Raw genomic sequence first — 26,764 nt, 5'->3', positions numbered from 1 at the left:
GATTTAGTAGAATGAAAGTACGTATTAAATAAGTTTTAAATCGATCGGTTTAACGGTAGGAATATTCAACATAATTTCTAATCGGATTTTGCCTCCTACCTAGTAAACGAAAACCAGTTTACCAAAAAACAATTGAAAGTTGCTACAAATAGTCGGTTGACTATAAATCGGTTGATTTTTCGTCTCCATTGGACAAGGGAGAATCAAACAATCCATTTTTTTCGAATTATTTATTAATATTGCATCAGATTGAACCAACCGATTGAAAAAAAATAATATTCCAATAATAAACTTATTAAAACACCGTAACATGGGGGCGCTGAGTAAAACTGAGATAGCTAAAATATAATTTTTTTTTATACTTTCATTTTTGAAAATTGAAAGTCCAATTGTGTCTAGTATTAATGCGGGCAGAACGGATACTTTTTAAAAATGTAACCTTAGGGGCTCCGATTTATGAATTTAATAACTTTTTCAACGTTTTTTTATAATTTTTGATACGATTTTTTGAGATGACGGGCATCAACCTCTTTGGTCATTTTTCTCTGTGAGAATGGACATTTGAAGAGTATGAGTAACGCCATGTCTGAGAGGGGTTCGAATCCAGGACCTCCAGATGAAAGACTGAGACGCTACCTACCACTCCGCCACGGAGATGTGCATTTATCTGTTTTATTTATTCTGAAACTTATTTTATACAGATGATAATCTAGAAAAGGTATATTTTTTATGATAAATAAACGATGTAGTATTCATTAACAAAAATATTACGTTTATTTATATTTTCTAGTCGATTTTTATAATAATTTTATCATATAGCCATATATATTATTTATCCTATTAAATTGTGTAATTTTTTTTAACCGGGACATAATCTAATCTTCGAAATTAAAAAAAAAAAATCCGCTTTCCAGCACGCCGGAAGGCTGAGGTATATTTCACCGGTGCTAAGTAACGGATAAAAAAGATTTCTATCTTAAAGTTAAGACAAATTTCAAATTTACTCGATACCGCAATGGTTGCATGTGAAAAAAATATTCATATGTTTTATGACAAGCTCCATCTTACAATTCCAGCAATATTTTGGTCATTTCTTGCTGTAAGGGTTGGTCATATCAAAAATTGTTTCAGACAAAGGTTTTAGGTAATGTTTAGAGAACTAACGACCACTTTAAACCGATTCGATACTGTGCCTATTAAGGGAGGTATGATTTTTTTGTCTTCAGAACCCCATTTTTTCCATCCCCTGGGTCAATGGTTGGAGGTATCAAAAAAGTTTACTTAGATAAGTTTTAGGTTCTTATCCAAAGAACAGTAGAAACTTTAAATGAATTCGATGTTTTACTTAATAAGAAAGTCATAGCGATATTTTATTTTTTTTCGAAAAAGCATCTCCATTTACACTCCCGTGATCAGATTTTGTTCATTAACGAACTCGACCGATATTTTTGAGTCGTTATATTTTATGTATCAATTTGAAATTGATTGGCGCAAAATTACGGCAATTATCGTGTCCACAAAAAGTGAAATATATATATATATATATATATATATATATATATATATAAACTTTTGGACTAGGTGGTTTTGGTGTCTGGGGGATATGAAACGCGAAGATATGTTGAAATTTTCATAAGTCGAATCACTATACCCATTATAACAGGATTTCTTATGAAATCTATCCTACCTAAAAAAGAATATTAAAGTATACTTTCGATCTCCGTTGGGAGTTTCATCCGGGGGACCCGGGTACGAATCCTGGTTAGAGATGGGATTCATACGCTGCAAAATTCCATTTCCATATTCCCACGTGTATGTTCAAACAGCTTCTGTGTTGAATCTATGAATTAATTCATCATAGTCAAAAAATATTATTTGTTTCATGTAAGTGTTACCTCGTGAATTGTTTTAACATTATTTGTTAAAACGTTTTTTTTTATTGTGAGAAAATAATTTCGATGGGAAAGTGACACCATTTTTTTTTATTTCTTATTTATTGAAATAATGGATAAATTGACTAGACATTTGAAAAGGGTAAAAATCAAAATCCACATTTTAACTGTTGCTTACTTTATTTTATTATTTAAAAAAACGTTTTATCGATTTAATATAACTTGAAAATCGTATATTCAAATAAAAGGCTGTGTGTATGTTTGTAAATTTTAAACAAATATAAACGAAATATTTTTTCTGAATAAAATAACGTTCAAAATAACAGGCTGTATTTTCTGATATATTTTATAAAATTGTAATCTCGGCACCTTCTAAATCTGCCCTCCAAACAAAGGGTAAATTATCGCACCAAGATCGTGTAAAATACACATCTTGTCGTAAGATTCTTCACGACTTAAATCGGAAACCTTATCGCGTAAAAACTAAGCAAAACAGACACACCGAAACGTCTTAATTATTGCGACCTATTTCACAAAACCGTAGTCGATGAACAGATAGACCCGAAGTTGTATTTCACGTCAGACGAGACACGGATTCGTTTATCGTGACACTTCAATTCGCAAAATACAAGGTAGCGGGTGGCTAAAATTCCTCACTGAATGTTTGGGCGTCCACTTCGCTTAGAAAATCGGTAGATTATGTGCTGTTTCTGATAATCGTATATCGAGGCCGATATTTTTTTTAACCGGACCGTCAGTACAGAAGTGTACCGTACAATTTTAAAATAATTGTATATTCGGTTAACAGATCGTGAAAAATAGTACGTCTTTATTCAACAAGACGGAGCAACTTGTTACATATCAAACTGTTCAGTTGTAGTCGTTTGTGCTGTTTTTACAGAAGAACGAACCGTCAGCAAAGACTGCGATTTTTTCCTTAGCAGGTATTTGAAGAGTAGGGTTTCCGAATCAATCCCCCGCAATATCGATGAACTGAAAACGAACGTTCGACAGAAATCAATGCCGTTGACAACATGTGCAAAACGCTGTTGTCAACGTTTCTGCGATGCCTGACGCTAATTCAGGTGACGCTCAGTATCCGCTTGGAAGATTTTTTACAAATATAAAACATATATTACAAAAATTCATAATATATCACTACCGACAAATGTTCTCCAGTAATTCGTCTCAAATCTATCACAAAAAAATTTAAATAAATAATAATTACCTCTAAAATGTCGTACATACGAACATTAGGAAAATTTTCATTCATGCTGTAATACGGCGGAACGCCATCTAGCCGATAGAAAATTCCTTTTACTTCCTTGTAGGAAGTAAAGGAAGTAAAAAGTATTTGAGTAAATTTCAACTTTTAGTGGTTAATGGGGTTACATTAATTCGGCATTAAGCAGGTAATGAAAAAAAACTACAAAAAATAAAATTATAAATAAATGTTTATTTTTATTATTTTTAGGTGAGAATAAGGATATCAAAGATTAAATTCCACGGAAAACCAAACGAACTGTTCCGGCATTTGCCCTATTGTATCAAGGGAAACCGTGGCAAAACCTTGATAAGAACAGCCTAACAATATTTATGTCTATGATAAATTTCACATTACAGGCTTATAACATAGTAAAAACAAATTATACATTACGATAATATTACAATTTTAATTATAATAAATTTTTATGATTTATAAATTTCTTCCACATCTGATGATATCCATCCTTTTTCCCTGCAAAAAGAATTAAAAATTATATAATAATAACAACAATCTACAATCTCTTAAATTTTTTTATTAATATTAAAAAAAAATCTTTACCATTTAACTGCTTTAGCATTTCTCATTGGTTGTATGCCTGGCAAGGTATTAACTACCTCAATGACATGGTTAGTAGTGGAAATAGTTAAATTAATTATTTATAACTAATTAATTGTGGCTGGTTTTCAGCATAACTAATTCTGAATAATATCATCATATTTTCCCATCTTTATTGATATGTAATTTGTATTTTGATTTGTAACCAGAACCAGCTTTTAATAGCCTTTAAAAGACTAAACAAGAAATGTTATTAAAACTTACCTCCAAAATATAAACAAAGGTGTATTTGTTTACCAGCCAAAGAGATGCATGTAGCTTCCAGGTGCAAATGTCAATTGATTTTATGTTTCAACCAGTATAATACCCGTGTCATATTTTTCATTTAATATTATCCAAATTTAGTTAGTCTTGTTTGAACAAATTAATTTTGTGAAATTATTAGTAGGTAATCTAAAATTTATCCCATTAAGAATATTTGTTTTGGACATAGTTTTATTAAATGGTTTTGCTTAAATGCAATATTTAAAATATTAACATTCCAAAATTAAATGTATTAGATGATAAATGTCTTAATGGGAGTAAATTAAATAGAGGTTAAAAAATGTACTAATTTAATCCTTAATTCTAAACATGCTTTATTTAAAATGATTAGCGAGCTGTACAACTGTAAAGAATGACCAGAACCTCTTGACACTGACCCTCAACACCAGGAGAGTGACTTTTGAGGAAAAATTTATATTTTTTTTCATATTTCTATCTCTTAATTGGTTTCATTTTTAAAATATAAACTGTATTTAGTGACGTAATATGAAAAACATTAGAGCTGAGTCTATAATTTTATATAATTACCATATAATAAATGTTAATATATCTGATAATTTTAAAATGAACAAATTATTTTTCACAAATTTTTAATTTCCGGTATCCATAACATTTGCTGCATTCTTCTGCTTATGAGAAATTTTACTATATTTATTTACCATAATATGGTTATCCTTGGCAAAATTCTTGCATCACTTTCAATCAAGCTTCAGCCGCTAGCATTCCTCTTCTGGTTAACCTTCTGCTCTATTCCAACTGTACTTGTTATCAACTGAAATAAATATTCTTATTTTTCTAGATAAAACCAAAAATAGTTAATTCTGATGAATTAAATTACATATAAACAACATAATTCTGAGTTATACTTAAGGACTGAAAAATGATTAAAATAAATTATAGGTTCTCAGAGTGAATAACGTTTTTGTAAAAAAAAAAGTTTTTTCGTGCTATCAATCCCTCATGTTAAAGGAAACAAAAAACCGCCAACTAAATTTCTCATTTATTAGCTGCAGATTATTGTAGGCAGCTATTTAAACATGGTAAATAATTTATTTTTAACGGGTTTGAGTGTTTATTTTGAATGGAAAATTATTACATTTTATGGTATACCTTTTAAAAATTTACTGCAAATTAATCATTAAGATGTAAAGAAAACTACTGAGTTAGGAGCTCAAAACTCATAGAAGAATAATTGTTGTGTTCAGCCTATGATTGATTTTATTTTTTACATTTAAATGAATAAGAATTTGGATCTTATTTTGCAGAAAATGAATGCATCCATAAACAATTCATTGATTGATGAAGATTCATTAAATACATCAATTGTAGTTAAAACAGAATTAAAAGAAAGCGTACCTGAAGAAACAGATTGTTTATTCTTACGAATTAATGAGGAGCCAGAATTTGATTGTGTAAGTAAAAGATATATAGTTTTCTAATGTAATATAATTTTTTTAACATCAGCACACACGCGAGTATTTATTGTCTATCCCCCCTGTTTTTCATATCTATTTTTACAGATGTTATTTAATAAAAAATAACTTATTTAGAAAAAACTCATATCTATACAATTTGTGAATATCTTGCAATGAATAGGCGTAATGTTTAGGATCAGAGTTATAACTTTTCTTCAAAATAACAACTTTAATAAAAGTCAGATTGAGCCTCCATGATGTGTGCATGGTTATATCCAGAACAAATAGGAGAAATTGTTTCAGTGAACTGAATCTAAACAATATTCACAGCTTCATTTATCATCAAATCACACCTCACTAGATCATATTTAGAGTTGTAACTGAGTTTCCTAGTACCACTCTCCTTTGACAATCAATCATGAAAGGTCTTTTAAGGAAAACTCCATCGGTTGAACCAAGCCACACCAGAGTTTAGAGAAGGCAGCATTTGGATTTGCTGGGCTGCCACGTAAAAGATAACATGCGATCAGAAGCATTGGAATGCCCCAACATTATGCATGTGAACAAGAAAAATACAAAGCCCAAAATCAAAGCAAAGCAAATCACTTACATTTCCACACACAATGTAAAGTCGCTCATGCAGACTGATAAACTAAAAATAATAACTCGTTTAATGGACTAACAAAATTCTCATCATGGATCTGCAAAAAATAAACACCAACTAGGACTCCATGGAATCTGAAGGATGTAGGCTCCTGCAAAGGTATATCTGGGAAGAAAGAGATGAAAAATGTCCCACAGTTTGTAACAATCTTTTTAGTCAGCCTCTAATAATAAAAAACTACATACAAGAATTCAAATCACAATCTCCAAGACTCAACACACCCTAAAAGTATGTAATTAAATCTGCTCTATAATAAATACCCATCCACCCGCTAGTAATAAAAATAACTCTTCAAATGACCATAAAGAAACAGAAAAGTTCTGGAATCCACTCTATCTGACTACAAATATCCCCAAAAAGCTTTTTAAACAGTTAATTGGAGACTTAAGTGTTCAACTAGGCAGAGAAAGAAGATATCACAACATCATCGGAAAATAGCCCACTGAAAAGAAAACAAACAAAAATGAACAGAGACTTGTCCTATACAGAAACCACTACCTAATCTCAAAATCTACATATTTCAAGAGGAAACCTAAAAAATTCAAAACCTGGAAACGCCCCGACTATACTAAAGGAGAATGGCAACTAGACCATGTGTTGATGGAAAGACACCACCACAAGGAAATCTGCACCGCAAAAGTCCTCCAAGAAGTATACACAGGCTCAGTATACAAGAGTATAGTGAAAAGTATACAAGAAGTATAGTGACTACACTATGTAGTCAAAATTAAAATTAAATTTACTCCCCAAAGAAAGTGACAAAACAAGTCCCTAAAACTAATAGTAAAATGGATCCTATCCAACTAGTCAAGAGTGAAAATAACCAAAAAGCAGGCGATAAAATAACAATCGCCGATAAATTCAAAGATCTAGTCAATAACCTTAAACAAACTGTAGAATTAGCCCCAATAAAATCCCGTAAAAACATCAGTAATGGAACAGCGAATCTGACAAAACAGTGGAGAAAATACATCAAGCGTGGCTATTTCACCAATCCCAAAAATCAGAAACATCCTTCCAAAATATAGTAAAACAAAGAAAAGAAACTTCACTTCACTTGAACCCTAAGGAGAATAAAAAGGCAACACCATAAAGACAAACTGAAGTCAATAGAAGAAAAATTCAATAAAACACACTCGAGATTAGTACAAAATCTTCAAAAATCAGCCCCAAAAATACGAACTTCCTTTCTTAATAAATTATGAAAATGTTTAACTGGCCCATAACAATAAAGATAACATGGAAATGCTAGCTAAATATTTTAACAAACTCCTAATTTGTGAATTACCAACAGAACTTCTAAACTTCAACACCAACACCACCAGAAAACATCAACCCTCCCACAATAAAAGAAGTCTACCAAGCACTGGGTGAAATGAAGAATTACAAAGCAGCAGGAGAAGATCAGACTTTTTTAGAGATCTAGAAACATGCAGGAGATCAGCAAAAATTGCCCTTCATCAACAGCTTGTCAACATGTGGATCAAAGAAGAACACTGGACGACAGCCCTCATCCATCCACTGCACAAAAAAGGCGACAAAATAGACCCTAACAATTACAATGGAATCTCTCTAGTAGACACAACATACAAAATTCTTTCAAAAATCATCCTCAACAGGATTAGTTCACAACTCAAGAAAGAACTAGGAGGATACCAGGGAGGTTTCAGACCTTGGAGGAGCTGTCCAGACCAGATCATGAGTCTCAAGCTAATAATGAATTGCAACAGGGAAAGAAACAGAAACATGGTGATAACATTAGTAGATTTCAAGAAAGCTTATGACTACATATACAGCGAATCCCTACTAAAAATTCTAAGATACCTCAGATTACATACCAAATTATAATAAACATGATAAAATTGATCCTTGCAAACTCTAAGGTAAAATTCAGAGGCAAGCTCTAGTAACAATTTGAGATCAAAACCGGAGGACTGTACCAAGGCGATGGGCTCTCATTGGTATTATTCATCTGTGCTCTAGAAATGGTAATAAGAAAATGCCTCAAAAAAGTCCCCAAAAGTAAAAATAAGCCAAAAAATCAAAACAAATTGCCTTGGTTTCGCTGATGACTTGGTACTGATAGCGAACGAAATCATCAAAGCTAAATCAGAGATATTAGAACTTAAAAACATTGTAAATAAAATTGTCCTCAAACTGTCATTTGAAAAGACAGAAATTATGCCCCAGATACCAACATGATTAAAAGAAATAAACATAAACAGTAATAAAATGTAAATAGTAACCCAATTTAAATAAGAGAAATAATAACAAACAACCTTAACAAAAAAACCTCAATCTAAATAAGAATAAACAAATTAGCTGAAGCTCAAAAATTAACCTGATACACTTACAATAAAAAATGACTATCAATAAATACAAAAATATAACACTCCAACACAGTTATAAAGCCAGAAGCCTTTTATGCAGCAGAAACACTTCCAACTGAATTAGCAATCAAAGACAGACTTCGGAAAATTGGAAGAACCTGCATTAATAACAAGTACCAGAAAGATGGGCAGTGATGGATTGTGCCTAACAAAGTCGTGTACAAAGAGTTAGAACCCATCATAAATACCATACGTAAGAGGAGACTAGGATTCTTTTGACTTATCATGAGGCTGCAGTGTTCAAGACTCATAAAACAGGTAGTTCAGTACAATCTCAACTCGAAAAACAGAATGCAGATGGAGAAATAAGCGAGGATCTGAAGGAAATCGACCTTACACCAGAAGACACTACAGATAAGATAAAATTCATCAAGAACAAAAATACTTGCTTCACACTCACAAGAGAAAAACTCAGAATGTGAACATTTTCAACAGTAGAACGGGCACAAAGATCAAAACATATGAAAAAATACTGAGAGGACTGCAAGGTCCAAATAGTCCCATCGCATAATGGACAACAACTTGGATAACAGACTAAAGTGATCCTATGGGGTCATAAAAATTAATAATAATAATAAATAAGTCTTCTTTTTTTCTTAATCACTTCATGTACATGATTTGGCATTGATTAACCTAGGATACTACACATTTTTCTGATTTGTTCTTCATGAAACCATATTGATATTTTTGCTTTAATGAGGTCAGTTTTTGTGGTAAAATCCATTTTTTGACTACTGCCCAAAAATGTTCAATTGGGTTTTAGTGTGGGGAGTTGCCTGGCTATGGGAAGAATGAAAAATTTTTCCATTTTTTAGCAGTTGACATGGCGCCAAATCTTGTTGGAATACTTTGTTACCTTGTGGGAATTTGTTTTGAAGTTGTACCCTTTCCTTCAGAATCTTAATATGTCCAAAATTTTCATAATGCCATCTTCTAGAAGTAATCAGCCAAGGCCCTCAAAATGAAACAATCCCTAAAAATATTTTTATCTGATTGTTGGGCATGAGCTAGATCTATTTTCATCTGATGCTTTTCTAACATATGGAACCCTTCACCCCTGAACATAAAAATGTGACTCGAAAAACGTAACATTTTTTTTTAGTCTCCTTTGATCCAGTCAGCATGTGCTATGGCCCACAAGAGCCTTTTTTACTGGATGTTGTTGGTGTTAAAAGCTGTGTTTATATGGCCAATGAGCTTTCCCTTTCAGCTGCAAGAAGTCAGCATCCAACAATTGTCACATGTAAATCTGCTTCACTGGCTTTAAAGTCTTAAGTTCACAACAGATAATTTTGGATGAAGTTTACTTTTCTCACTAATCCTGTGATGGAGTAGTTTTCCTTTGAGATGAAAAGGAACCAATTTCTTTAAATTGTTTTAAAATAGAATTCACTTTCTCTAGTCCAACACCATACTCAGAAGCTGTTTTTCGTGTTATACTGGCATGCTTAGAAAGAGAAATAATTTTTTAATACTTTAGTTGCAATTATGTCATTATTATATATTCAAGACATACAGAATAAAAAATTCAAAACTATGATTTTATAATAAAAAATAATATTAACTTTCATAAAACACTATTTACAAAATGAAAATTGCTAAACAACTGAAGAACAAAAAATCTCATGTTACACAGACAACTTGAAGAATCAGTGTGGTGTAACCAAACAGCAATGTAGCCACAACATAGAAATAAACAAAAATTCCCTGTGTTCAGATTATTTTGAATTTACTGTAAGTTTATCACACTTTTAAATTTTCATCCATTTCTTAAATCAAAATAAAAACTTAATAATTCTTTAAGCAGCATTGCATTAATGTGATATATCTTCTTAAGATGTAGTGTAATGAGTAATTTACTTCAGTAATAAGATTTTGATTTAATGCAGAAATATTGTTAATTACATCTTTGGCAGTTAATTTTGATCCTTGGAATTTTTATTTTAATTTTTTTTAATCATTTTTCAGTAAATTTGGATCAATAATTTTGCTTTGTTATGATGTAAATGTTCTGTGAATTCATCGTCACTTAAAACAAGCATATTTTTTTATCAGATTGTATCTTTTGTTAATATTCATACAATTATAAAAACATATGCAGTATAAATAAATGATAATGAAAAATTAGACTATATATATAAAATAACTTTATTAAAAATAAACACCAGACAAATAAAGAAAAACAATAAAATTTGCTTATAAATACTTTAATGATCTGACGCCAGAGAAAAAAATATTCCAAGCTTTATTTGGAGATTATTTTCATTGCCGACAAAACAAAACAAAACTTACAAGTTGTTTGACATTACTAATAAACATGACAAGATTTGCTGAAATGGTTTAAGATTGGCGGATGTGGTTATGTGCCAACATTCACAAATATTTTTAAAAGATTATGTAATAAGGTATTATATTATCATACAACACATCTGCTCAGAGGTTAAAAATGAGAACATATCTATTTTACTATTACAGCAGCGTGAAACTTTTCTGTTGCAGGGATTAGATTGTAATAAATTACAAACAGTGTTACCTGTAAAAGAAGAAAATGATCCTTTAAGTTTAGATATAAATGATAAATGTGAAGATTTGATCCTTATAAGCAAGGAAGAAGAAGGCCAAATTAAACAGGAAGAGTCGGTAAAGTTATTGTTTGTTACATTTAAAAATAAATAACATGTTCATTTATTTTTAGTTTAACTTATTAAAATAAGTTTAACTTATAATTTGAATTGTTTGCTTAATTTGTATTCTGATTATACCTGTTTTTATCTAAACATTTTCATTTGACTGGTTTGATGCAACTCTCCAAGATTTCCTATCAAGTGCCAGTTGTTTCATTTTGGTATACTTCCTACATCCTACATACCTAACAATTTATTTTATCTATTCCAAACGTTGTCTGCCCTCACAATTTCTCCCATCTACCTGTCCTTCCAATATCAAAGTGACTACTCCAGGATGCCTTAAGATGTGGCCTACACATGTCTGTCTCTTCTTTATCTTTTCTTTTTTCCAATTAGCTATATTTTTCCAAATGCTTCTTTCTTCATCAATTTCCTGTAACACCTCTTCATTTGACACTTTATCCACCTACCTGATTTTTAATATTCTCTTATAGCCCCACACTTCAGAAGCTTCTAATCTTTTCTTTTCAGATACTCCGATCGTCCAAGTCTCACTTCCATATAAAGCTATGCTCCAAACGTATACTTTCAAAAATGCTTTCCTGATGTTTAAATTAATTTTTGATTTAAGCAAATTATATTTCTGACTGAAAGCTCATTTCACCTGTACTAGTCGGCATTTTATATCCCTCCTGCTTCATCCAGTATCTCTAGTAATTCTACTTCCCAAATATCAAAATTCTTCTACCTCTGTAGTCTTTTCACATCCTATTTTTATATTCAGTGGTCCTTCTACTTTATTTCTGCTACATTTCATTACTTTTGTTTTGTTCTTGTTTATTTTCATGCGGTAGTTCTTGTGTAGGACTTGATCCATGCCATTTACTGTTTTTTCTAAATCTTTTTTACTCTTGACTAGAATTATTATATCATCAGAAAATCTTAGCATCTTTGTCTTTTCACCTTGCACAGTTACTTCAGATCTAAACTGATCTTTAACATCATTAACTGTAAAGTTCTGCGTAAAAATTACAAAGTAACGGGGATAGGAAAAATCCTTGTCTGACTCCCGTTTTTATTACTGCTTCTTTCTTATGCTCTTTTTATTATTACTGTTGTAGTTTGGTTCCTGTAAATCTTAGCAGTCGTTTTTCTATCTCTATACTTGAATCCTAATTTTTTTTAAATGTTTTTTTTAATTTTTTCTTATCCTAAGTTATAAAAATCAATTATATTATTTTCTTAAGACAGTCAAAACAACTACATAAAATATTGAGGTAGTATTTTCTAAAAATGAACAGTGTCCAACTGGTAACATTATATCTTCTTATGTGGTCTGTTACTAATATTGGTAAGACTTCTTATGGGGTTTCTTGGCTACAAGCTATTTAAATATTTCAATTATCCTGTTTTTCTAAGACAATTCTTCAACAGAAGATTTGTCATATTTCCTTTTTGTTGTTTACTGCAGAATAAAGTTCATCTTTTTATAAATTTTATACTATGTTTTTTTTTTATTTGGTGTGAATATAATATATATTTTTTTTATTTTAGGATCTTGCTGATGAGACTATTGACGATTCAGTTTTAGAAAATATTGAGGATAATATTCAGAATGCAAAATATATGGATACTCGACAAGTGTAAAGATAACGTTTTAGATAATCGTCTACATAAAATATTCAATGAAATTGACAGTGCTAGTAGTGATGGATTCAGTAATGACAAATCATTAGTATTTGAACATGATATAAAAATTAATAATAATGATGTAAGTGATAGATTAGTGGAGTGTAATAAACAAAATATTAATGACGCTAAGAAATATACTTGTAATCATTGTGAAAAAACATTCAAGTCAAAATATAATCTTAAGTATCACAATAACATTCATATCGAAAAAAAAAGTTACCATTGTACAATATGTCAAAAATCATTTTATCGGAGAGGTGATTTTAACATACATTTTTCTTCTCATATCGGTGAAAAAAGATTTAAATGTAACACTTGTGGAAAATCTTTTAATAATAATCGTAATTTGCAGAGACACCTTCTAATTCATACAGGGAAGAAAAAAGTTACATGTAATATTTGTTTACAGTCTTTTAATAGGAGTAGTACTTTAAAGAAACACCTTGCAATTCATAATAGTGATAAAAAACATTCATGTAATATTTGCTTTAAATCTTTTAATCATAATGGATTATTAAAGATACATCTTTCCACTCTTACTCGTGAGAAAAAGTACTCGTGTAATATTTGCCTGAAATCTTTTGGTCAGAGGTGTACATTAAATACACATTTATCTACTCATGACAATGAGAAAAAATTTTCATGTACTATTTGCCTGAAACCTTTTAGTCGCTGTGATACTTTGAAAAGACACCTCTCTATTCACACTGGTGAGAAAAAATTCTCATGTAATTTTTGTCAAATGTCATTTTTTGAAAATTATCGATTAAAAATACATCTTTCTGTTCATACTGGTCAGAAAAGATTTACATGTGATTTTTGTGATAAGTCTTTTAATAGAAAAGATAGATTTTTAAAACATATTGATTTTCATAATGAAGAAACGAATTGTGTAAAATTGTTTTCATAAGATTGTATACATATAATTCACCCAAGATTAAGATATGATGCATGATTTAAAATTAGTTATATTTTTTTATTTTAAATAAATTTTCGTATGAAATTAGTGTTTTATTTATATATAAGTCATTCATCTTGTTTCTACGAGTTATTTATTAAATTTATTTCTACTCTAATACATACAAATTCTGTTCAAAAACTAGCTGTAGGCCAAGGAAAAAATAATTTCCTTAACCCAGTCTTCCATTGCTGTAAGTTCTCCTTTGGTAATGTTGTTAATTGTGGTGTCACGTTTACTTTTGTCCCTCAGCCCTCAAATTGGAACACTTTCATAGGGTTCTTTACCTTGGGGAAGAATTAGAAATCATATTTGAAAAGTAAGGAGCCCACAAAACCGAAAGAAATTTTTGCTTGGCAAAGAAATCATGAATTGGACACTAGTAATGGAGAGAAGCATTGTCATGATGTGACAACCTGAAGTCCAATTTCTTACAATGAATTGTATCTTAGTTTTACAAATAAATCTTAGTTTTAATGCTATTTTACTAATATTTTAATGTCCAAGAAGGAGTCTCGTGTTATTATTTTGACTCAGGTGATGATAACGGAATAGCGTTTTTCGCCCCCCCCCCCAAAAAGAATTCTGCATTAGATTATGAAGTAGCCATTGTTGTTAATACATAATGTGATGTGTGTTCATAAAGTCATGGGAACATAAATTTTTGTTTGTACATCATATTACATTGTATGTAATGTTCTGAGAATGTTTTTGATTTTATGAAAATATTTATTTTTTTATTAAATACTCATTTAACACTAGAATGATATGACCTTTTAATTAATTTCTATGATAAACCTTTTTTAATTTTATAATTATCTTTATTTCTGATTTTCCGAATTTACTCTTGCAAAAAGTCAACCCAGGTAATCGGTGTTTTTCTGTGTGTGTTTGTGTATATATATATTCGCACTTCTACAGTCTATATAAATTATATATTAATGTACTTGAAAATCTTCTAGAACAACTCTGACAGTTGGTAACAAATAAAAGCCATTTAATAATAACTTGTCTTCTTCTTAAAAAGAAAAAAACATGTTCTAAATGAAAATTAATGACAAACACATAAATATGAATTACTCTATTTTGCAGTTTCAAAATGCTATTGAATAGGTTGAACCCCAAATAGATCACAAAATAGGAAGTATCAAGGACGTTTTTGAAAGGGACAATCATTTCTGGAACAGATACAAAGTTTCTAGTTGATGTAAAATACTTCTTTTTTTCCTGTTTAGCCTCCGGGAATTACTGTTCAAGTATAACTTCAGAAGATGAATCAGGATAATATATATGAGTGTAGTCTTTTACTGTCTCAGTTCGACCATTCCTGAGATGTGTGGTTAATTGAAACCCAACCTTCAAAGAACACCTATATCCACAATCTAGTATTCAAATCCATATAAAAATAACTGACTTTACTAGGACTTGAATGCTGATCTAAAATACTATATATCCAGGAACAAACCTATCTTTTATCAAGTTTCAGAAAACAGAGTGACGACTCCTTTTCAAACTTTTGAGAGAATACAGGGTTGACTGGAAAACTTTAAATCACATTAAACTCACAATCATAGTCTAAATTTAAATTTATGGAAAAAATAAGCAAATCTTTTCTAGCCACAACAAAGTTGAAACAAGATGATGCACTGTCATTGATCCTCTTTAATTTGGTTTTGGTAGATGAATGATATGGGTGCAGGAATCGAATCCAAAAACTGAAATGTCAAAATAAGATGCCTAGTCCTTTTGATAACCCGGCTGTTTTACTTGAAACAAAGAAACATACAGTTAACAAAGATAACCCAAAAAAACAGGCCTACAGGTATACTTTTCCAAGTTGAAAATCAAGTTGAACATCAACTCATTAACAATAACGACAATAGAGATTAAATACAGAATGATAAATGTCACAAACTAATTTTAGTAACCAGGAGAGATTATAAGCAGAATAGATAAATCATCAATTGAAAATAGAATATTAAAACTGAAGAAGTCTAGATTTATCACCAAAAAAAATCTAAAATAAGAAAAATCTCTCTAAGATCACAAAATTAAGATGTATGCAACTGTACTAATACCAGTAATCGTGTATGGCACTGAAACATTGCACCTAACTGACCTTGAATAATTGTTCAAGATCAAAAGAGGATTACTGAGGAAAATCGATGGTCCATAAGAACTGAAAAAAGATACAGACTGAAATCTAACAAGAATATTACTGATATCAAGAAACAGGGATGAAGAAAAGAAGGTTAAATTTCTTGGAGCATACAATTGGGATCAATCCAAATAGATTAAATAAGTAATGAGCTATGGAACGTAAATTACAAATCAAATTACCTGAAACAGATTGAAGGTGACTTTCAAAGGATAGGCTTGAAAGAAGAGGACTGTTGTGATTGAGATAATATCTGAAGAATAATTTACAGTATAAAAGTTCTTGTGGCAGAAGAAAGAAAAACAGGAAGAAAATGGACAGATGAGCAAAAACAAATCCAAGCCAAAAAATTGAGAAATGTATATAAGTGATACTTGTGTGGTCCTAAGTTTGTCTTTTTACGTAAAAAAAAATTATCTTCGTAGTCTTGCTGGATGGTGAGTCATCATATGACAAGGAGTAACTCCTTGTCATTACTATGATGTTACTAAAAGGCTTTGTGTAGAAAAATTGTGCCTTTCAACTTGATACAAAATTTAGAAATTCTTCGTCATCCTTTTTACTCTTTGTACTGATATTATTATATGTAGTTCACCAGTCTGTAGCAGTTCTTTCAATTTCACACAAGTCTTTTTTTATTTCTTACTTATTTAAGTCAGCTGGTAAGAATTCATGTCAAAAAAATTTTTATTCCTTTTTTTATTAATGAAACTTGCTGCTTCCACATTAAAAATTTGGGAGCTTCATCGTCAGCATAGACTACATTCTTTTTTTTTTAACTTAAAACTCCTCCAGTATTTTCCTAATAATTTAAATGTTCCATGTTCTTTAAGAATGTTGTCATAATTTGGTGTTAGAATATTCTCTTATGTGACGTAAAATCTTTCTATTCTGCCAAATACATAGGTAGTATAAAACTTTATCCACATAAAGGGAAAATTTATTAAATTTAATTAAAAGCTACACTTTGTTGATATAATCAAGTAAAAAATCTGTAACAGTTGAATTCTTTTTCTGACTCAAAGTGGCATCTGAGAAGAATTTCAGTTTCGTTGGAGTAGAAATACTTTTTGCTCTGAAAAAAGTAAGTGAACATTTTTAAATTGCAATGAAAAATTAGTAATTGAAAAAAAAAGTAGTGTTTGGAAAGTAGCAGAATATTTTATGACTGGTAAAACATGGCTGAATTATTACAAAAGAAATTTTTTTTAAATATTCATGATATAAATTGTAGGTGTAATATGTAAGACAGAAAATTCCTTTTCTAAGCCATTTCTTAAAAAAAGGGCCCTTGATGTTTTTAAGGAAAAGTGACTTCAAAGAAAAATACTGAAATAGGCATTTTATTTCTTTTAAAACAATGTCAAAGAGAAGCAACTGCAGTAAAAATGTAAATTAATGGGTTAATTACACACCAAAATTGTCAGAATACTTATCTGGAAATGTTTTTAATGCAGACAAAACAAATGCTTTTATTGGAAAAAAGCATTATTGCATTCAAAAAGTTTAACTTATATTAAGCAAAACAGTGCAGTATAGAAAATAAGTTTTATTGTCATAAAAGGTTTTAACAAAAATATTTTTCAAAAAATACAAAAACATCTTGCAGCATAAGATTTTTTGAAAAAAAATGTTCTTCAGAAAAGAGAATGGATTGACAAAGCATGTAGGTCATCACAAAAAGTATTGTTGGTAATTGCTTCAGAAAAACAGAAGTCTGTAAGGAGACAGAGCTACCTGAATCAAAATCAGCTACATGATGACTTAAGAATTTGAAAGTTATTTTAATTCACACAATAGTTTTTAAGATATTCAATGTAAAACTCAAAATTCGGTGTCAAAAAACAAGGTTTTTTTAGGTTTGTAGTACAATAGCTTTGTTAAATGACTAATAAATGCGGAATATTTAGTAACAAACCAGAAAATTTAATTCTGAGAAAATTAATATAAATACACCCAATAAAAACTTTTAAAAATTTATTTTTTATTGATGTAAAATAGACAGAACATCGTATTATTCTTTCTGTACCTAAAAACCATTTATTTTAAAAACAAAAAAAGTTAATTACTGAAAATAATTTTAAAAGAAACTCAAACTTTATAAAACAATAGTTTATCTATGTATAATCAATAATTTACAGAGGTAAAATGAAATAAATACATAAAAACTAAGTTGGAATGTACGGGAATGTGTACTGGAATGCATGGGAAAGCTGGTCAACAATGAAAATTGTGTACTTTGTTTGAATCTGTTGTCATAAATTATCATACAGATTAAGGAAGTGTAGTTTTATCCTATCATAGTGTAAAACCACTACGATGGCCATTTCAATTTTCTAACAAGGAATATGCCAATGTAAGTTTTGTTTATGGATTTTCTAATGGAAATTAGAAGCTGCTCAACATGAATATTAGGAGAGATTTCCTGAAAGGGAAATTCCAAATATGAAAACCGTTTCTTCAGTATATAAGCATTTGTGAACAAAATGGTTTCTAATATGTTCATTTTCTGTTGAATGCAAAGTAAATCACATCATATTATTGATGAATATAGTGTGATTAAGTGCAGCCCAGGCGCTAGTACAAGGTGAATTTCATGTTGTACTGGTTGGCCAAAAAACAAAGTGTGGTGCATCCTATAAAAATAAAATTTTTATCCTGTCTGCCTCCAGAAAGTTTAAAATTTGCGGCCAACAGGTTACCCTCAGCAATTAAACTTCTGTTGTTGGCTTCTAGACAACAACACTGATAAGGTAAATTAAGTTTTATTTACGATGAAGCCACTTTTATGAGATGCAGTCTTCAATTCTAAAAATAGTCATTTATGGAGTGAAGACAATCCACATGGTACTGTGGAAACTAGCTTCCAATATAGTAGATTTCATATTAATGTTTGGTGTGGCATTATTTATGACAAAATTCTGGGACCATTTGTTTTCAATGAAAACCTTACGGAAGATGCATACGTTCATTTCTTGAAAAATTATTTGCTGGCTCTTTTAGCAGATGTACCTTTACAAACTCGATTGCAAATGATTTTCAGTATGATGGTGCAACACCACATTTTTCTTTAATAGCTAGAAATCACTTTAATGCTAATATCTTAAACTGGATTGGACATGCTGGAGTAATCAATTGGCCATCATGATCACCTGACTTAATGCTACTAGAGCACTTCATTTGGGGCTATATAAAAACGATAGTATACCAACAAAAAGTTAATTCTAAAGAAGTTACTTATTAAAATATGAAACGCTATTGAATTTATACCAAATGATCCTTAGCTAATATGGAAAGCCGCCAGAAATATTAATTGTGTGCTGTGCACATTCTGATGGAGGGAATTTCAAATAATTACTGTAACTGAGGTTTGTTATTCTGTTATCATTTATAATTCATGTATTTTAGTTTTTTGTTTTGCTATATTAAGAATAATGCTTATTAGGTGCAGAAAGAATAATACAATTTTTTGTTTGTTTTACTTCAATAAAAAACAGATTTTTAAAAGTTTTTACTTGCTTTTTTTGGTTGAATTTACATTAATTTTCTCAGAATTAAATTCCCTACAAGTTTTGTTAGTAAATCTTCCACATTTATTAGTCATTTCACTAAGCTACTGTATTACAAACCTAAAAAAAAAAACTTGTTTTGAAATAGAATTTGGAGTTTTACATTGAATATCTTATAAACTACTGGAGTTACAGTTCTGGAACCTGTTTTATCCTATTTCCCAGCCCAATTTACCTAAGAAACCACCAATTTTACCCCTTAATTTGGATCCGAAAAATTATACTAGCGCTTCTTTTTATTAGAAGAGCTGAAATCCAGACGAATTCTTTCGCTAGTCGTAACTCAAAAACAAAGCGTTTCAGACCTATGTATATATAAACTTTTTTCATTATTTTCACCAGTAGAACATGTCCTGAACTTTTCTCCATTTCTTTGTGGGACACTTCATATTTTAAAATTCAGTACTGTAAATGTCTGTACTTATTTTGTTTATTGTAATTATACAGTAAATTACAGGACTTGTTTTTCTTTCTTTATGCGTAAATTTTTAACTTTTGTAACGGACTCATTTGTTGACAGTGATTATAAACAGGAAGAGAAAGGAACCAAAAATAGAATATGCTAAAACTACTCATTTTTTAATTAGAATTATAGGCAGGCATTTTGGAATTAATTATATTTATGGCATAAATACAGTAAGTAAATGCTCGCTGAAAAACAAATTTTTGAATTAAATTTTTCTGAACAAACAATGATGATGGAGTTTTTTTTAAACAGCAATAATTCTATGAAAGATATGTAATAAACTGAAAATTATTTATACACTAATTTTTAAGGTTAAATTATTATTTTTTAAATTTTACAAATTAACACCTTGAAATTTAAAAACGATAGATAATTTTTTAATAGTTTATAAGTTCCTGTAATTAAGAATTTCATTCTCCACAAAAAATGATGGTGCATGGGTTTGTTTGTTGTGTGCTCAAATTCTTGTTTTAGCTGCTATTGGCGCAGAGTAGACCATGTGGTGCACCGGGCAGCATGCACAGTGCACAAATGCTTAATTTGTTTGAATGATTTATACTTTTCGAACGATTCATTCATTCGAACAATTTATATAAAATTATAATTGTATTTTGGGAATAAAAAAGGAAAATACTGGGGTTAGAACTATGTTAAAAAAAATCACAACCCAAGAAACAGAAACCATGTAATATTTTTGCAGTGCCTTTTTTCTAGTATTTAATAGTTTTGTGGTTATATTTTCAGAGAGTCTGTAATACAGCTTTAATTAAAATCTTAATCTATAATTAACTCCTTTCCTTTCTTTTTCTTGTTTTAGCCTCTGGTAACTACCATTTAGATAATACTTCACAGGATGAATGAGGATGATATGTATGAGTGAAAATGAAGTGTAGTCTAATACAGTCTCAGTTTGACCATTCCTGAGATGTGTGATTGGTTAACTGAAACCCAACCATCAAAGAACACCAGTATCCACGATCTAGTATTCAAATCCGTGTAAAAATAATTGACTTTACTAAGACTTGAACGCTGGAACTCTCGACTTCCAAATCAGCTGATTTGGGAAGATACTAGACCAAACGGGCGGGTTTGATTATTATTAACGAAATTGACTATTATTAACTAAAACAGTTATAAATAACTAATTATTTCCAAAGGTTAGACTATATAGTTAACAATTTAAAGGAATGTATATTGATATTATTGTATTTTTAAGTACATAATAAAATAAATAGATAAATTGATTAAACATGGGTGAGACTCCATACCAGATCTCATGGCAATCAAGATATTTAATATCAATTATCCCCTTTTTTAACAGGATTCTTCAACAAAAGATTTGTTTTCGTTTCTATTTGGTATTTACAGCAGATTGAAATTCTTCTTGTTGTAAATGTTATGTAATGTTTTGTTTTTTTATTTTGCATGAATATAATATACATTTTTTATTTTAGGATCTTGCTGATGAGACAGTTGATGATTCAATTTTAGAAAATGTTGAGGATAATATTCAGAATGCAAAATATATAGCACTCAACAAGTGTAAAGATAGCCTTATATGTAGTCGCCTACATAAAATATTCAATGAAATCGACAGTACCAGTAGTGATGGATTTAATAATGATAAAACATCAGTATTTGAACATGATATAAATGATAGATTAGTGGAGTATAATAAACAAAATATTAATGACGCTAAGAGATATACATGTAATCATTGTGAAAAAACATTCAAGTCAAAATATAATCTGATGCATCACAATAACATTCATATCGGAAAAAAAGTTACCATTGCACATTATGTCAAAAGTCATTTTATCGGGGAGGTGATTTAAACAGACATTTTTCTATTCATATCGGAGAAAAAAGATTTAAATGTAACACTTGTGACAAATCTTTTAATAATCATTGTAATTTGAAGAAACACCTTATAATTCATAATAGAGAGAAAAAGTTCTTGTGTAATATTTGCCTGAAATCTTTTAATCGCTGCGATACTTTGAAGAGACACCTTTCTATTCATACTGGTGATAAAAAATTCTCATGTAATTTTTGTCAAATGTCTTTTAATGAGAATTATCAATTGAAAGGACATCTTCCTGTTCACACCGGTCAGAAAAAATTTATGTGTGATTTTTGTTATAAGTCTTTTAATAGAAAAGATAGATTTTTAAAACATTGATTTTCATAAAAAATAAAAAAATTCTGTATAATTGTAGTCATACGATTTTTATTCGTATAACTCATCCAAGATTAAGGTATGATGTACAGTCTAAAGTTAGTTTATATTTTTTTTATTTTAAATAAATTTATGTATGAAATTAGTGTTTTATTTACGTGCAAGTAATTCATTTTGTTTCTAAGAGTTATTTATTTATTTTATTCCTACTCCCAGTTAATACATATAAATTCTGTTCAAAAAACAGCTGTAGGCCAAGAAATAAATAACTTACTTGTTGTCTTTACTTAACCCACTTCTTCCACTGCTGGAAGTTCTCTTTTGGTAAGGTTGTCAATTGCGCTGTCACATTCTACTTTTGTCTTCTCAGCTCTCAAATTGGGACACTTTCATAGGGTTCTTTACATTGGAGAAGAATCAGGTATTATATCTGAAAGTAAAGAGCCCAGAAAACCTAAGAATTCTTTAGGCAAAGAAATCATGAACTGGAAATAAGGAATGGACAGGAGCATTGTCATAATATAGTAAACTGAATTCCAGTTTCTTGTAATGATTTGTATCACTGAAGGACTGGAGTTTCTTTGTAATACTATTAATGAATATTTTCTTTGTAATAAACATCTCTGCGTTATAAAATCCCAGCAAAAAGATGTTATATTTTTGAAATTGCTCTTTACTTTTCTTGCTTTCTTTGTTAAGCCTTTGTTTCTGAGCCTTATCCATACAATCATGCCTTATTGCTAATTACCATAATCTTCAAGAAGTCAGTATATTTATAGGCCTAACCCAAGCACGTTCTCCATTACACCTTGGAGCTATTTTTGTTAATACTTAATGTCACGTGAGCTCATAAAATTAAGGTAACATATATTTCTGTTTGTACATGATATTACATTGTGTGTAATGTTCTGAGAATGTTTTTAATTTTATTGAAAGCATTTATTTTTTTTATATTTGCATCGTTTTTTATTAAATTTGATATCGATGTAACATTAGAATATGTACTTTTAATTAATTTCTTTGATACAGCTTTTTTAATTTTATAATTATCCTTATTTCTGATTTAACGAATTCACTCTTGCAAAAGGTCATTCCAGTTAATCAGTGTTTCTCTCTCTCTCTCTCTGTGTGTGTACACTTTTACAGACTATATAAATTATGTAATAATGTACTTGAAAATATTCTACAACAACTGTGACAGTTTGTAACGCATAATCAGTAGTAATTTGTAAAAATTTACTGAACCAACTAACTGTTATCATTTAAAATAATAATGTTGCATTTTGAATTATAAACTTACTTAATTTTAAGTTAGATTATAAAAGTCATACTATAGTAATACCTGGTCTACTTCTTAAAATGAAAAAAAAAAATGTATAGTTAAAAGTAAACAAAACGATAACATTCCAAATAAAAATTAATGACAAACAAATAGATATGAATTAATCTATTGTGCGGCTTCAAAATTCTATTGAATAGATTAGATCCTCAAATAGATCATAAAATAGGAGAGAATCAAAGCAGGCTTTCAAAAGGGACAATCATATCCAGAACAAATATAAAGTTTGTACTTGATTCTAAAATACTCTATATTCAGGAATAAACCTATTTTTTATCAACTTTAAGAAAGCAGAGAGACTTTTTCAAACTTTGAGAGAATACAGGGTTGACCATTCTGATCCCAAAGGGATCAGGATGGTCAACCCCATCATGGTGGTCATGGTGGACATTAACGGTCGCCACACTACCCCCTCCATACCTCCATACCTTTTTCTTTTTCCTGTTTAGCCTCCGGTAACTACCGTTTAGATAATACTTCAGAGGATGATATGTATCAGTGTAAATGAAGTGTAGCCTTGTACATTCTCAGTTCGACTATTCCTGAGATGTGTGGTTAATTGAAACCCAACCACCAAAGAACACCGGTATCCAGGATCTAGTATTCAAATCCGTGTAAAAATAACTGGCTTTACTAGGACTTGAACGCTGGAACTCTTGGCTTCCAAATCAGCTGATTTGGGAAGACGCATTCACCACTAGACCAACCCGGTGGGTTAATACCTCCATACCTAGCCCTGATGGGCTTTACTGGAGGTCATCTTCAAAAACCTTGACAGCAGGCATATTGCAGTCTTGCTTCGACCAGGATGCCACCGATGCGAATGCCACAAGTAACATTCCTATCGGTGTACTTATAACAAAGTTGGACACATAGAAACAAAACACATCTCAGTTAGTCCTACAGAAGATTCAATCTGCAATTTTTAAGTGAAGGAATTGAAATTACCTACACCTACCCGAGAAAGTAAAAGTGAGTCCAAACAACTTAAACTTGAACTAAAATATAATTAGTGAAGAATTAACAAAAAAAAAGAATAATGAAAACAAAAGAGACAAAGGAAGCCCAGTCGGGACTAAACCCCCTTCGCTATCCTTTCTTTTGCAATACAAATCATGAATTCCTAACTATAGTCCATTTGGCCTGGTTGGATGCAAATTCAGCACTGACCCAAGAATGTCCAGTCAATAAATGATCCTGTTATGATATTTCAAGCACTCATATAGCACATGAAAAGCATTATCTAACACCCCCTACTGCGGTCATATACCCGTATCAACCAGGCCGAATCTCGCCAGCTTGCCCTGAAAAGCACCGTGTCTAAAAAGAAACTGTGATGTATTTGTTTGAGGAAATCTAGGAGGCACGCCGAAAACACCTAATATATGAGAAGAGGTCCTGCGTATACCGTCCGTCTTCTGTGTCTCATCCCACCTAGCTTGCCATAAATTAAATCTATGCCGCTCGATTTCCCGGATCTTTTCGGAAGTCAACTAACCCAACTTCCTAGCAGCATAACGTGCCTGCTTTCTACTGCAAGAATATCGATTGGTTTCACTCCCGCAATCACCAAGATCGCCTCTCATGAAATAGTTCGGTAACTGTCCCGTTACCGTCGTAACATAAGTCGTTGGGCCCTCAGTAAAATATTCCGGTAACTTTGAAATCTTAGCCTCCCCGCTCAAACAGTCGCTGCATACAGCATAATAGCCTCACATATGGATTTGTACAGCATGTTCATGGTCTTAAAATTCAGACCCCCAATCAAGATTGACCACACGTCGAATTTCGAAGAAGGCACTACAAACCTTCTCCGTGACGTATTGAAAATGCTTTTTGAATTGCAACTTCTCATCCAGAAACACCCCAAAGTACTTCTAAGCCTAAACATATTTAATACGTTGACCTGCCATCGAAAGGCGGGCTTGCCGACTCAAAGCCAAACAGCCGTTGAGGAACATCATAGTGGTCTTATCCGGGCCGAACGTTATCTTGTATTGATGACTCCACAGCTCCAATATTCTCCATGGACGAGTGGCCCTGAGCTCAATCCCCCTCCGCGAGCATCCTTCGATCAACAGAAGCCTGTTGTCGGCATAAGCCACCATGCAACACCCACTGGACAATCTCAGCCGCAGAAGAGAATCAAACTCGATCACCCACAACACAGGACCCAACATACTGCCTTGGAGACAACCCTTAGACAATGTCTTACCAACCGCATGATTACCCTCGCCGAGGAACACATCGCTATAACTGAAATAGTATTGCAGTAACAGTAATTCGCTTTCAATACAATCAATTGTTGAACAGTTGGTAAATAGGTGAAGGCCACCGCAGATTATTAAAAGCACCGGAAATGTCCAGAAAAATTCCCAAGACATATTCTGCCGCGGTCGTCGATAGCACACTCATCATATGGAGTGTGCCTCCCTCGATATCTTTTCCGGGACGAGACCCATATTGGTTTTCCATCAATAACCCACGCGCTGTCAGTCTCTCATTTATACGAAGATAAAAGAACTTCTCAAAGAATTTACCAATAACCGGCAGCAGCGCCAGGGGCCTGTAAGACGAACTAACAGTGGGATCCATGTCGCTTCCTTTAAACAACAATTTAACAATCTCTTTCCTCCAACATACAGGGAAGCACCCGCCAAACAACAATTTATTAAACACCCGTGTGATAGTTCTCACATTTACACCTACCGAGCGAACAAGGAGCTCTACCGTTATCGTCAAAGCTCCGGGCCTTACCTCTGCCTAAACTACAAATAGCCTGACGTACTTCTTCCTCAGCAATTCAAAGGCAATATACCAAGCGAAATAAAGCGACCTCACGCCTCACTCGCAGATGGTATGCGGTCTCCCCACTACGTTGTCGTCAGGCACAAATCGTGTAATAGTCTGCGTAAAATTTCTGATACATCTGATATTACGCCATGCAGAGTCGAAAGAGCAAACAGAAGAACATCCTTTCTACGTTTGTGTCCTAAAACCCTATACACTCTATATACCCCTATACCCAGGGATCCTTTTCCCCCTGTTCACTAACAAAGGAACGCCAGGAATTCCTCTTCGCCGCGCAGACCTTAAGAAAATAATGAGATCTTCGATCTCTGTACTCTGCAACCAGGACTGCCCGCCTTTCTGGATCATTCTCACGCTGATACGCTCTCCGTAAACAACAGACAGCCTGTTCCAGACTTGTTAATCCTTTATTCCACCATAGAGCAGTCCTCTCTCAACCTAAACTTCTGGGAATCGAA

General features: G+C 31.4%; 1 protein-coding gene across 4 annotated transcripts in view; it reads left to right on the top strand.

Annotated features, from left to right (window-relative positions):
• Window positions 1-22,280, top strand: part of LOC142332067 (uncharacterized) — a 67,844-nt gene extending 45,564 nt beyond the window's left edge. The window contains exons 2-5 of one of the 4 annotated variants that reach the window (XM_075378247.1): window positions 5,304-5,450; window positions 11,007-11,147; window positions 12,689-12,905; window positions 21,432-22,280. In XM_075378247.1, the coding sequence (XP_075234362.1) occupies window positions 5,304-5,450; window positions 11,007-11,147; window positions 12,689-12,781 (381 nt within the window). In that variant the 3' untranslated portion in view covers window positions 12,782-12,905; window positions 21,432-22,280. Of the gene's footprint in view, window positions 1-5,303; window positions 5,451-11,006; window positions 11,148-12,688; window positions 14,529-21,431 lie in introns of those variants that run through there. The other 3 variants (XM_075378249.1, XM_075378248.1, XM_075378246.1) reach the window with 3 other exon arrangements.
• The last annotated feature ends 4,484 nt before the right edge of the window (window positions 22,281-26,764 follow it).

This window comes from Lycorma delicatula, chromosome 11 (assembly GCF_047948215.1).
Source record: "Lycorma delicatula isolate Av1 chromosome 11, ASM4794821v1, whole genome shotgun sequence".
NCBI classification, from domain to species: Eukaryota; Metazoa; Arthropoda; class Insecta; order Hemiptera; family Fulgoridae; genus Lycorma; species Lycorma delicatula.
Note: the sequence above shows the minus strand (reverse complement) of the source record. Positions and strands in the feature narration are given on the sequence as shown.